At 42.4% G+C, this 14068-nt stretch overlaps 1 protein-coding gene across 3 annotated transcripts in view; it reads right to left on the reverse strand.

The window, feature by feature from the left end:
• Positions 1-12271, reverse strand: part of LOC112230434 (zinc finger protein 501-like) — a 29986-nt gene extending 17715 nt beyond the window's left edge. For 2 of the 3 annotated variants that reach the window (XM_042310852.1, XM_042310851.1), the window contains exon 1: positions 11715-12271. In XM_042310852.1, the coding sequence (XP_042166786.1) occupies positions 11715-12030 (316 nt within the window). In that variant the 5' untranslated portion in view covers positions 12031-12271. Of the gene's footprint in view, positions 1-10632; positions 10827-11714 lie in introns of those variants that run through there. The other variant, XM_042310853.1, reaches the window with a different exon arrangement.
• Positions 12272-14068: the final 1797 nt, after the last annotated feature.

Genomic DNA, 14068 nt, shown 5'->3' on the forward strand with positions numbered 1-14068 from the left:
AGCCTCATCCCTAAGTTTGTTTTACTCACTGCTTGAGCACACTCTGCCAACCCTGATGTCCTTGCCGTTTCTGAATCCTGGCTTTGGAAGGCCACCAAAAATTCAGAGATTTCCATACCCAACTATAACATTTTCCATCAAGATAGAACTGCCAAAGGGGGAGGAGTTGCAGTCTACTGCAGAGATAGCCTGCAAAGTAATGTCATACTTTCCAGGTCCATACCCAAACAGTTCGAACTACTAATTAAAAAAATTACTCTCTCCAGACATAAGTCTCTCACTGTTGCCGCCTGCTACCGACCCCCCTCAGCTCCCAGCTGTGCCCTGGACACCATTTGTGAATTGATCGCCCCCCCATCTAGCTTCAGAGTTTGTTCTGTTAGGTGACCTAAACTGGGATATGCTTAACACCCCGGCAGTCCTACAATCTAAGCTAGATGCCCTCAATCTCACACAAATCATCAAGGTACCCACCAGGTACAACCCTAAATCTGTAAACAAGGGGCACCCTCATAGACGTTATCCTGACCAACTGGCCCTCCAAATACACCTCCGCTGTCTTCAACCAGGATCTCAGCGATCACTGCCTCATTGCCTGTATCCGCTACGGGTCCGCAGTCAAACAACCACCCCTCATCACTGTCAAACGCTCCCTAAAACACTTCTGCGAGCAGGCCTTTCTAATTGACCTGGCCCGGGTATCCTGGAAGGATATTGACCTCATCCCGTCAGTTGAGAATGCCTGGTCATTCTTTAAAAGTAACTTCCTCACCATCTTAGATAAGCATGCTCTGTTAAAAAAATACAGAACTAAGAACAGATATAGCCCTTCGTTCACTCCAGACCTGACTGCCCTCGACAAGCACAAAAACATCCTGTGGCCGACTGCAATAGCATCGAATAGTCGCCGCGATATGCAACTGTTCAGGGAAGTCAGGGACCAATACACGCAGTCAGTCAGGAAAGCAAAGGCCAGCTTTTTCAAGCAGAAATTTGCATCCTGTAGCTTTAACTCCAAGAAGTTCTGGGACACTGTGAAGTCCAAGGAGAACAAGAGCACCTCCTCCCAGCTGCCCACTGCACTGAGGCTAGGTAACACGGTCACCACTGATAAATCCATGATAATCGAAAACTTCAACAAGCATTTCTCAAAGGCTGGCCATGCCTTCCTCCTGGCTACTCCAACCTCGGCCAACAGCTCCGCCCCCCCCCGCAGCTACTCGCCCAAGCCTCCCCAGCTTCTCCTTTACCCAAATCCAGATAGCAGATGCAAAACCTGGACCTGTACCAATCAGCTGGTCTTGACAATCTGGACCCTCTATTTCTGAAACTATCCGCCGCCATTGTTGCAACCCCTATTACCAGCCTGTTCAACCTCTCTTTCATATCGTCTGAGATCCCCAAGGATTGGAAAGCTGCCGCAGTCATCCCCCTCTTCAAAGGGGGAGATACCCTGGACCCAAACTGTTACAGGCAGGGCAGGATGGATATAGGTCTATCTAAGGTCTTCGAAAGCCTAGTCAACAAACAGATCACTGACCATCTCGAATCCCACCGTACCTTCTCCGCTGTGAAATCTGGTTTCCGAGCCGGTCACAGGTGCACCTCAGCCACGCTCAAGGTACTAAACGATATCATAACCGCCATCGATAAAAGACAGTACTGTGCAGGCGTCTTCATCGACCTGGCCAAGGCTTTCGACTCTGCTAATCACCATATTCTTATCGGCAAACTCAGTAGCCTCTGATTTTCTAATGACTGCCTTGCCTGGTTTACCAACTACTTTGCAGACAGAGTTCAGTGTGTCAAATCAGAGAGCATGTTGTCCGGTCCTCTGGCAGTCTCTATGGGGGTGCCACAGGGTTCAATTCTCGGGCCGACTCTTTTCTCTGTATATATCAATGATGTTGCTCTTGCTGCGGGCGATTCCCTGATCCACCTCTACGCAGACGACACCGTTCTGTATACTTCTTGGCCCTTCCTTGGACACTGTGCTATCTAACCTCCAAACGAGCTTCAATGCCACACAACACTCCTTCTGTGGCCTCCAACTCCTCTTAAACGCTAGTAAAACCAAATGCATGCTTTTCAACCGTTCGCTGCCTGCACCCGCACGCCCGACTAGCATCACCACCCTGGATGGTTCCAACCTAGAATATGTGGACATCTATAAGTACCTAGGTGTCTGGCTAGACTGTAAACTCTCCTTCCAGACTCATATCAAACATCTCCAATCTAAAATCAAATCTAGAGTCGGCTTTCTATTCCGCAACAAAGCCTCCTTCACTCACGCCGCCAAACTTACCCTAGTAAAACTGACTATCCTACCGATCCTCGACTTCGGCGATGTCATCTACAAAATAGCTTCCAATACTCTACTCCGCAAACTGGATGCAGTTTATCACAGTGCCGTCCGTTTTGTTACTAAAGCACCTTATACCACCCACCACTGCGACCTGTATGCTCTAGTTGGCTGGCCCTCGCTACATGTTCATCGCCAGACCCACTGGCTCCCGGTCCTCTACAAGTACATGCTAGGTAAAGCTCCGCCTTATCTCAGTTCACTGGTCACGATGGCAACACCCACCCGTAGCACGCGCTCCAGCAGGTGTATCACACTGATCATCCGCCTTTCCTTCCAGTTCCCTGCTGCCTGTGACTGGAACGAATTGCAAAAATCGCTGAAGTTGGACACTTATCTCCCTCACCAACTTTAAACATCTGCTATCTGAGCAGCTAACCGATCGCTGCAGCTGTACATAGTCCATCGGTAAATAGCCCACCCAATTTACCTAGCTCATCCCCATACTGTTTCTATTTATTTACTTTTCTGCTCTTTTGCATATTAGTATCTCTACCTTGCACATGACCATCTGATCATTTATCACTCCAGTGTTAATCTGCAAAATTGTAATTATTCGCCTACCTCCTCATGCCTTTTGCACACAATGTATATAGACTCTTTTTTTCTACACTCCATGTGTAACTCTGTGTTGTTGTCTGTTCACACTGCTATGCTTTATATTGGCCAGGTCGCAGTTGTAAATGAGAACTTGTTCTCAACTAGCCTATCTGGTTAAATAAAGGTGAAATTTAAATAAAATTTAAATAAAAAAGACAACTTTTGGTCTCCAATATAGGCCCCTTTCTGTGCTTGCTAAAATTGCGGCACGAGGTTGATGCACATGCAATTTAGTTGTAGAAATTCCTCCCTGCTAATGAGGAAACCGATAGTTATGGATGGAGCAAAAATGGTGAACAAAGATATTCATTTTTCACAATGTATTCTGAATGTGAATGTGAAACTAAGGGGAGTAACCTCAATTTACAGGTTGTGTATGAGTGCATTTCACACTACTTTGGATTATAATTGTAAGGCTCGTTTGAATGTCCTGCTTAATATAATTTTTGTGTCATCATCGCAAATCAGCTGCTTTATATTTAAAAAACACTTCAACCAGTAAAATGCTCTTTGGCTAGCTTTTCCATCAGCCTGACAATGAGGGTTTGTAAACTAAGTGTTTGCCAAATTGGCCCATAACTTCGCCTAACAACATATACCTACTGTAGGACCCATAACTTCACCTAACAACAACATAGACCTACTGTTGGGCCCATAACTTCACCTAACAACAACATATACCTACTGTAGGACCCCAACTTTACCTATGACGTGATGTTAATCATTTGACTGGCATTCAGAAAATGATTTCCTGGATCAGCTGATGATAGTTGAACATGTAACTAAGAAAACTGCTACAGTTTTAAGAATGACGTGTAATTTTTTAAGAGCTGCATTAATGACAGTTTCCATTTGGGTGTTGTCAATAAAGTTATGTTTTTTTTTTTTTTTCACCAGATAGGCCAGTTGAGAACAAGTTCTCATTTACAACTGTGACCTGGCAAAGATAAAGAAAAGCAGTGTGACACAAACAACAACACAGAATTACACGTGGGATAAACAAATGTACAGTCAATAACAACAGAAATATCTATATACAGTGTGTGCATGGAGTAAGGAGGTAAGGCAAATAGGTTAATTGTAATTACTAAGCTACTATGGCCTAAGTAAATAAAACATGTGGATGAGGTAGGTAGTTGGATGAGCTATTTACAGATGGGCTGTGTACAGCTGCAGCGATCGGTAAGCTGCTCAGATAGCTGATGCCTAAAGTTAGTGAGGAAGTTATGTGTCCAACTTCAGCGAGTTTTGCAATTCGTTCCAGTCATTGGCAGCAGAGAACTGGAAGGAAAGGCGGCCAAAGGACGTGTTGGCTTTGGGGGTGACCAGTAAGATATACCTGCTGGAGCGCGTGCTACGGGTGGGTGTTGCTATGGTGACCAGTGAGCTGAGTTAAGGCGGAGCTTTACCTAGCAAAAACTTATAGATGACCTGGAGCCAGTGGGTTTGGCGACGAATATGTAGCGAGGGCCAGCCGACGGGAGCATACAGGTCACAGTGGTGGGTGGTATATGGGGCTTTGGTGACAAAACGGACGGCTCTGTGATAGACTGCACCCAGTTTGCTTTGTAAAGTGTTGGAGGCTATTTTGTAAATGACATCGCCAAAGTCAAGGATCGGTAGGATAGTCAGTTTTACGAGGGTATGTTTGGCAGCGTGAGTGAAGAAGGCTTTGTTGCGAAATAGTAAGCCGATTCTAGATTACATTTTGGATTGGAGATGCTTAATATGAGTCTGGAAGGAGAGTTTACAGTCTAGCCAGACACCTAGGTATTTATAGTTGTCCACATATTCTAAGTTAGAAGCGTCCAGAGTAGTGATGCTGGACGGGAGGGTGGGTACGGACATTGATCAGTTGAAGAGCATGCATTTAGTTTTACTTGCATTTAAGAGCAGTTGGAGGCCACAGAAGGAGTGTTGTATGGCATTGAAGCACATTTGGAGGTTTGTTAACAGTGTCCAAAGAAGGGCCAGATGTATACAGAATGGTGTCGTCTGCGTAGAGGTGGATCAAGGAATCACCTGCAGCAAGAGCGACATCATTGATATATACAGAGAAAAGAGTCGGCCCGAAAATTTAACCCTGTGGCACCCCCATAGAAACTGCCTGAGGAACGGACAACAGGCCATCCGATTTGACACACTGAACTCTGAGTTCAGTTGGACTAGGGGCTCCGCAGTAAAATAAAACAATGATAACTACCCTAAACAACAGTATACAAGGCATATTGACAGAGAGGGACATAAAACGAGGCATAAAGCAATCACAGGTGTTGACTGGGAGAGCAAGCTAAGACAACAACGGGTAAGACAACAACAGTTCATCAGCTAAGACAACAACAACTGGTAAAATGGCGATGCATTGGCAGAGAGGGTCAGTTAACTACACACAGGGCCTGAATTCGAGGCTGGGGCCGACAGATTATTTTTTTTAAATGAAAAAAAAAATGGAGTAACGTGATTAATGAACAGTCTAGCAGGCATCAGTTATGTAGCCAAGTGATCATAGGGTCCAGTGAACAGGAATATATGAAACAGGGAAGCCGTTAGGTAGTCATTACTACGCTAGCCGGGAGATGCGCCTGGCTCGAGGCTAACTGGTGCTAGCTTCGGGACAAGGGCGTCACCAACATCCGGCAAAGGCTGGTTGAGGGCACATTGGACGGAATTACGTCGGCAGACCAGTCATGATGGATCGGCGGGGCTCCGTGTCGACAAAGGGTCCAGGCCAATTGGCAAAAGAGGTATTGTAGCTGGAGTAATTTTGTTTGCTCGCTTTGGGACAAGGGTGTTAGCCACTCTAGCCAATCCGGTGCAAAGGTCCAGAGCTTACGGCAGGAATCCGGTGATGTAGTGGCTTCTAGTCGTCTTAGTGAAGAGTCTGGGAGGCATCAGCTGTGTAGCCGAGTGATCATAGGGTCCACTGAGCAGGCCGGGAGATGGGCCTGGCTCAAGGCTAGCTTCGGGGCTGGGCCACTCGGTGGCAGCTGTCTGAGCTGTTTGACTTTTTAGCCCCCACATCCTCTGGGGTGAGATACATTTGGATTTGAAAGGCATGTGTGTTAATGAATCAAAAGCGCCCATTTTAAGAGACGCACACCCAATTCTAAAACATCCTCACGCACCTTTTTGGTTTCAAACGACCCATGCAGAGACACCCCCCCCCACACCTTTGTTTTTGAAACACACACATCTCCTGGCCCGGCACACCCGCGTACGCACACGTCTTTTCAGAAATTAGTTTTCTCCGAGACATGCATGATGATAGAGCCCCTTTGTTAAAGGTGAGATACCTCTTTAAAACCATTTATTTAATTCAAAATATTTAGTACAGACCTTTTAAAACACGCTATAATTAACCAATTTTACTGCCCAATATTGAAACATGCAATAATGTTTTTATGTTTAAACATTGTTGTACAACAGTTATACATCATTACCAGACACAGTACTACACTTTTAATAACCTTTAAAATGTTTATAACTATCTGTTGTAGGAAAGCCTGTATTCATATAAAATAAGCCATTGTTTTGAAACGCACATGCCCATTTTCCCAGAAAAGCCTTTCTCCGCGACAGACCGGGGCGAGAGAGAAAATGAGAGATTCCCGTTCGTTAAAGGGTGAGATACAATTTTAAAACAATAGTACAGACCTTTTAAAACATGTTATAATTAAACAGTTTTACTATTCCTTTCTTACAGATAAAGGGCCTGGTTTTGACACACGTCAGTTTCCAATTCCACCCAAGCCCCAGCTCCGTAAGTTTTCCAAGCATAAAGTCGTTCACATCCAGACAGGCTTTGGAAAATACATTCGAACTAACAGATTTTTGTAGCATCTCTACTATATCGGTCATGTTACTGTGGTCTTTTTTTAAGTCAATAAACATGTGTGTAAAGTGTACACTTTTGTTTCACAGTAGATTTGTTTAAGCCCACCAAGAAACACCTGATTTATCCCACACCATTAATTAATAAGAAGGTAGAAAATTAATAAGTAAAGGCCTTTCAAAAAGAGGCTGTCCTGATTGACTGTGACACATATTTAACATGTATTGCTTGTTACAGAAGACTACTGTTGTACATTGAATATCCATTCATCCCTGTTACACCTTGATGTGTTGGCTCTCTATGTCTGTACATAGTGTGAAATGCGGTTTTCCTAAAGTTATTACCCCTAAACCTGAATCTGAAATTAACTTTGTGATCTTTTCTTAATCCTATTACTATGGGGTTCTAATCTACCTCTTTCAAAATCCCCCCGGTGTACATGCACCGAACATCCATAGGCTGGGGCCACCTGGAAGCTCGGTGGATGTACAAATAAAGAGAACTAAATAGGAAACTCAACAGTGTGTTAGGCCGAAAAACATTTAGATGGCCGTTTTATTGTTGTTGAAAGCTTGAAATGTACACAATGAGAAGGGACCTTGTTTCTAACACCCCTGTAGAGACACACACACACACACACACAATCCCCCTCCCAGACATTCCTGCTTCATAGACAACAACCATAAGGGCAATAAAATAGGGTGGGGCCATACTCTTTGAAATGTTCAAATACATCCCCCCCAGTTCAATGAGGTCCCTAGACATCAATCATCATGACATCTTCAAAGGAATAGATGCATTATATACATAAATTAACACTCACTCTAAGGTGTGAGAACAGGAACAGGATGTCCTGACAGGATGTCCATTTATGGGCATAATCAAGTGATAACTTCCCACCAGGATGTCCTGACCGGATGCCCAAATATGGGCATGCACACGTCATCCGGACATAGGGTCATAAATCAAACGTTTGACGTGTGCCATCTACTTTATTCTCTCTAGTGCATGTCAGAGCAAAAACCAAGCAATGAGGTTGAAGGAATTGTCCTTAGAGCTCCGAGACAGGATTGTGTCGAGGCACAGATCTGGGGAAGGGTACCAAAACAATTCTGCAGCATTGAAGGTCCCTAAGAACACAGTGGCCTCCATCATTCTTAAATGGAATACTCTTCCTAGAGCTGGTCACCCGGCCAAACTGAGCGACTGGGGGAGAAGGGCCTTGGTCACTCTGACAGAGCTCCAAAGTTCCTCTGTGGAGATGGGAGAACTTTCCAGAAGGACAACCATCTCTGCAACACTCCACCAATCAGACCTTTAAGGTAGAGTGGCCAGATGGAAGCCACTCCTCAGTAAAAGGCACATGAAAGCCTGCTGAAGTTTTACAAAAGGCACATCAAGGACTCTAAAACCATGAGAAACAAGATTCTCTGGCTTGATGAAACCAAGATTGAACTCATTGGCCTGAATGCCAAGAGTCACGTCTGGAGGAAACCTGGCACCATCCCTACGGTGAAGCATGGTGGTGGCAGCATCATGCTGTGGGGGATGTTTTTCAGCAGCAGGGACTGGGAGACTAGTCAGGATCGAGGGAAATATTAACGCAGCAAATTGCAGAGAGATCCTTGATGAAATACCTGCTCCAGAGCGCTAAGGATCTCAGACTGGGGCAAAGGTTCACTGTCAAACAGGACAACGACCTTAAGCACACAACCAAGACAACACAGGAGTGGCTTCGGGACAAGTCTCTGAATGTCTTTCAGTGGCCCAGCCAGAGCCCAATCTAGCATCTTTGGAGAGACGTGAAAATAGCTGTGCAGTGATGTTCCCCATCCAACCTGACAGAGCTAGAGAAGATCTGCAGAGAAGGATGGGAGAAACTCCCCAAATGCCAAATAAATTTGCCAAATGAAAGGGGGGAAAAAGATTAATACATTTTAGAATAAGGCTTTAAACAAAATGTGGGGAAAAAATCAAGGGGTCTGAATACTTTCCGAATGCACTGTATACAGCAACACCTCCCCCATAAGCATTCCTGTCTTTTCTGTAGATGTTATATCCCTGTATTGCTACTGCTGTATCAAAGGAATTATCTCAGTGAGTTTCAGAGATGAACAGTACAGTGCATTCCAAATTCAATAGGCAGGCAAGTAAACAAAAATGTTTTCAAATAAAATCTATTCCAGAAAATGTCAAAGCGTATATAACGCCCGTCCAAGAGACTGTTGACCAATCACGTTCACATTGCCATGCTGTGACACGCAGTTCCTAAGCTAATTCTCACCCTAATCCCTTTTTAAAGTCAGGGTACGAGTCGAGAAATGCCTATTTTCCTTTAAAGTACGTAATGTTACGATTACAAAGCTATACGATATTATAGATAAGTTAATTATCTCACATCTCTGAAAATATTTGTAATGTTGTGCTTCTTGTTCACAGAGGGTAATTCATGCCAATGTTATTTTTCTTTAAGCTGTTAATACAAATAGAAAGGAGTTTCCAATATCCTCATTTCTTAAAGTATTTCTGGTGATGGCAAGTGATAGTGATACACAAGCTAAGTCTATTTTAAACATTGCCATCCCATGGCAGCATTTACCAGCCACCAGGTTCAGAAGCTTTAAAACCACATAAAAAGATATTTAAAACACAATTATATTTTTGATAAAATATAAATTATTCAAACTGAACATAATTCATGCTGGTTATTATTTTAGGCTATTTTAGTTTTGGAGTCAAAGTTTTGGAATAGTTTTCAAACGGGTTTGTTATTTTATTTCAGTTTACTAAATAGTTTTCCCCTAATTATTTTTTCTATAATAAGCATGGAGGTTTCCCCTATCAACCAGTCATAAGTATTGGCGACAAAGCGCCTCGTAACCTAGCTGGGAATGGGACAGACTGAACCCTTCTGTGGTAACAGACAGGGGCGATTTGTAATCAAATCTAATTCCCAGGAATGGGGTTCATATGAACCACAGAGACTGTGTGTGGGATAATAACATGGCCGTGTCCAACCCTGCTTGTTCCCTCGACTCCGCTACCAACCACCAATCTCCAACAGGGCCCTTAACCTGTATCACTAGACGCCTCATAGTGAGCTACAGGTAGGAATCAGCAATGAATCCCAATAATGAGACACCTCTGGGGAGGGGTGTCAGAAACATAAAAAAATAATATATATATATATAGGGTTTTATGACAAACCGTTTTTTACAAATCCGTCAAGACAACAACTTAGACTTTACCAAGAAATGCTTTAATTACAAGCCCTTAACCAACAGTGCAGTTCAAGAAGAAGAAAACGTTTACCAAGTAGACTAAAATAAAAAGTAATAATAAAAAGTAACATAATGAGAATAACGAGGCTATATACAGGGAGTACCGGTACCGAGTCAGTGTGCGGGGGTACAGGCTAGTTGAGGTAATCTGTACATGAATGTGGGGGCGTAGTGATTATGCATAGGTAACAACCAGCAAGTAGCATCTGTGCACAAAAGGGTGGGGAGCTCAATGTAAATTGTCCGGTGGTGATTTTAGGAAGCTTTTGGTCCTAGACTTGGCGCTCCGGTACCGCTTGCCGTGCAGTAGCAGAGAAAACAGTCTATGACTTGGGTGACTGGAGTCTCTGACAATTTTGTGGGCTTTCCTCTGACCCCGCCTATTATATAGGTCCTGGATGGCAGGAAGCTTGGCCACAGTGATGTACTGGGCCGTTCGCACTACCCTCTGTAGCGCCTTATGGTCAGATGCCGAGCAGTTGCCATTCCAGGCGATGAGGTAACCGGTCAGGATGCTCTCAATGGTGCAGCTGTATTACCTTTTGAGGATCTGGGTACCCATGCCAAATCTTTTCAGTCTCCTGAGTGGGAAAAGGTTTTGTTGTGCCTTCTTAATGACTGTCTTGGTATATACCCAAGTAGGGTGATTGAAAGATGAACTGAGGTCCATACTCCAGTCCAGTTGATGGTGGTAATACACCTTAAAGTTGGTTGCCAACCGCCATATGAAGTCCAAAGAAGAAAAAGAAGCCTGAAGGAAGGAGAAATTACGAGAATCCAATTTGGTTTACCATCGCGACTGGTTACCTATTTTGATATGAAAGTATTATTTGAAATTATTTTGATGTGATATTTAAGTATTGTGTGAACTTATGTTGATGTGATATGAAAGTACAGCTATTTATGTTTCTAGAAACGTATCGCAATTGAGAATCAATTCACATTTAGATGGAATATAGAGCCAGTCTACTTCTGAAAATAACATACAGTCCTTGGACCTTGAGGAGTAACGGGGGCAGCAATCAGCAGTAGAAACAATAAAGCGTACTACCTGCCTGTTTTGGTAAAAAGCTGAGGGATGGGGCTGGAGAAATGCAACCATCCATGATATCAACATGATAGTTTTCACCATGTTTTGAGGATATTGTTTGTTTATATTTACTGACAAACATTGGAGTAAAAGAAAAGCTTATATTTTGAGTTCTGATGGGGTACGACAGTTGAACTAAGCTCATAAGTCATTTATATGGGATTTCTTCAAAAGAACAATGGGTACATATCATGTCGTTCTGCCCCTGAACAGGCAGTTAACCCACTGTTCCTAGGCCGTCATTGAAAATAAGAATTTGTTCTTAACTGACTTGCCTAGTAAAATAAAGGTTAAAAAAATAATAATAATAAATAAAAATGTAGTCCCAAAATGGATGTAACAACTGCTGATTGCCCCTTTAAGATTACATATTGGGCTAATCTAATAAGATATATTGAGTATTTCAGGCATTGTCACAGGATACATTTGATCAATTGTTAACGTTTTGTTGATGGTCCACTCTTGATGTTCTACACGTTACAGTGTAGCTTCAGCCATTAGAACCCCTTTACTGCATATTGGTTCAAAGATTGTAGAGACGGTACTTACTGGTGTTAAACAGATCTCCAACCTCCTCTTCTTCCTCCAATGTGACAGTCATCTCCCCCTCCTCCTCTTTCACTCCAAAAACGGAATCCTCCTCTTTCTCTTCTTTTACTGTATCATCCTCTTCCTCTTTCACTCTGAACGCGTCTTCCTCTTCTTTCACTGAAACGTCTTTCTCTTCTTCTTTCACGGTAACAGCCTCACCCTCTACTTGTTTTTGTATTGTAACAGCCTCCTCTTCGTTCTCCTCTTTGACGAGGGTTTCTTTCTCCGTCCAGCAGACCTCTTCTTTATCAGGAGAGTAGCTTAGTGAACTCATGGTCGGGGATGTTAGCTAGTTAGCATTAGCAACTAGCCTAGTTCTAAGCTAACTTAGCAAACCAGCTAGCTGACAAACAACGTAAATATATCATTAAATGGCCCAACAAGTACATACAACAGAAGTGTGATTAATACACAGCGACTAATATATAACAAAACAGTGTAAAGAGCGTGAATGTGTTAGCTATGTTTGCTAGAACGCTACCGAGGTGTCTGACTAGCTGTTGTTGTTGAAGGAATGTCCCGTCCATTAGATAATACGTCAAACTGGCAGCGTCGCCTGAACCTAAAAGACGCACATCGCCATCTGCTGACTGGAGTGGGCAACGCAGTTTAGGAACCAAACGTTTATTTTTCATTTAATTCATAAACGCTTAATATTATATTAAGTCGTTCAAAGAGAAGCATGTGTTGATTGATTCGTGTTTAATGAGTGAGAATTTAAAATAAACTTTACACACCACTCCATATTTGCATTGAACCACACTTCTGACATGGATAATTTTGACCCCAAAGGCATATCTTTTATCATAGCCAAAATGTGGTTAATTTAATTCTTCCAAATTTTCATGACTTTGTCAATCAAGTTGTTCTTAATAAATCTAAATCATGGTTTAGTGTTTCTGTATCAAAATGGACTTTTAACAAATTAAAATCCTTTGGGGTCATTTTGACCCCAACCAAAAGCACCTTTGATAAATAGGACACTTATTTCAAATCAAAATCGTATCACATTTTATTGGTCACATACACATGTTTAGCAGATATTATTGTGGGTGTAGCGAAATGCTTGTAGTTCTAGCTCCAACTGTGCAGTAATATCTAACAAGTAATATTTAACAATTTCACAACATATACCCAACACACACAAATCTATGTATTTGAATCTAGGCTTCTCTGTAGACATGATCCATCCCACCAGAGGGTGGAGGGGCACCTGAAATAGTGGTTTTGACCAGATAGACTCCTGCAGAAAAACAGTATAGTATCTCCAATGTACTCTCCTAAGACTGGATTGTTCTTTACCACGTATCACATGACCGTGTACAAAACTGCCAAAGGTAAAAAAGTCTGCCAGTGGTCGAAAAGTCTAGTGCATTAGTACTAGCTATAGGGTGTAGGGTATTAGTATTAGTATTAGCTATAGGGTGAAGGGAATTAGTATTAGCTATAGGGATTAGGGTATTAGTATGAGCTAAAGGGTGAAGGGTATTAGTATAAGCTATAGGGTGTAGGGTATTAGCTATAGGGTGTAGGGTATTAGTATTAGCTTTACGGTGCAGGGTATTAGTATTAGCTATAGGTGAAGGGTATTAGTATTAGCTCTCGGGTGTAGGGTATTAGTATTAGTATTAGCTATATGATGTAGGGTCTTAGTATTAGCTATAGGTTGTAGGGTATTAGTATTAGCTTTTGGGTTTGGGGAATTAGTATTAGCTATAGGGTGTAGGGTATTAGTATTAGCTATAGGGTGCAGGGAATAAGTATTAGCTATAGGGTGTAGGGTATTAGTATTAGTATTAGCTATATGCTGTAGGGTCTTAGTGTTAGCTATAGGGTGTAGGGTATTAGTATTAGCTTTATGGTGCAGGGTATTAGTATTAGTATTAGCTATAGGTGAAGGGTATTAGTATTAGCTCTAGGGTGTACGGTATTAGTATTAGTATTAGCTATATGGTGTAAGGTCTTAGTATTAGCTATAGGGTGTAGGGTATTAGTATTAGCTATAACGTGTAGGGTATTAGTATTAGTATTAGCTATAGGGTGAAGGGTATTAGTATAAGCTATAGGGTGTAGGGTATTAGCTATAGGGTGTAGGGTATTAGTATTAGCTTTACGGTGCAGGGTATTAGTATTAGTATTAGCTATAGGTGAAGGGTATTAGTATTAGCTCTCGGGTGTAGGTATTAGTATTAGTATTAGCTATATGATGTAGGGTCTTAGTATTAGCTTATTAGTATATTAGTATATTAGTATTAGCTTTTGGGTTTGGGGAATTAGTATTAGCTATAGGGTGTATGGTATTAGTATTAGCT

This window comes from Oncorhynchus tshawytscha, linkage group LG32, assembly GCF_018296145.1.
Source record: "Oncorhynchus tshawytscha isolate Ot180627B linkage group LG32, Otsh_v2.0, whole genome shotgun sequence".
Taxonomy (NCBI): Eukaryota; Metazoa; Chordata; class Actinopteri; order Salmoniformes; family Salmonidae; genus Oncorhynchus; species Oncorhynchus tshawytscha.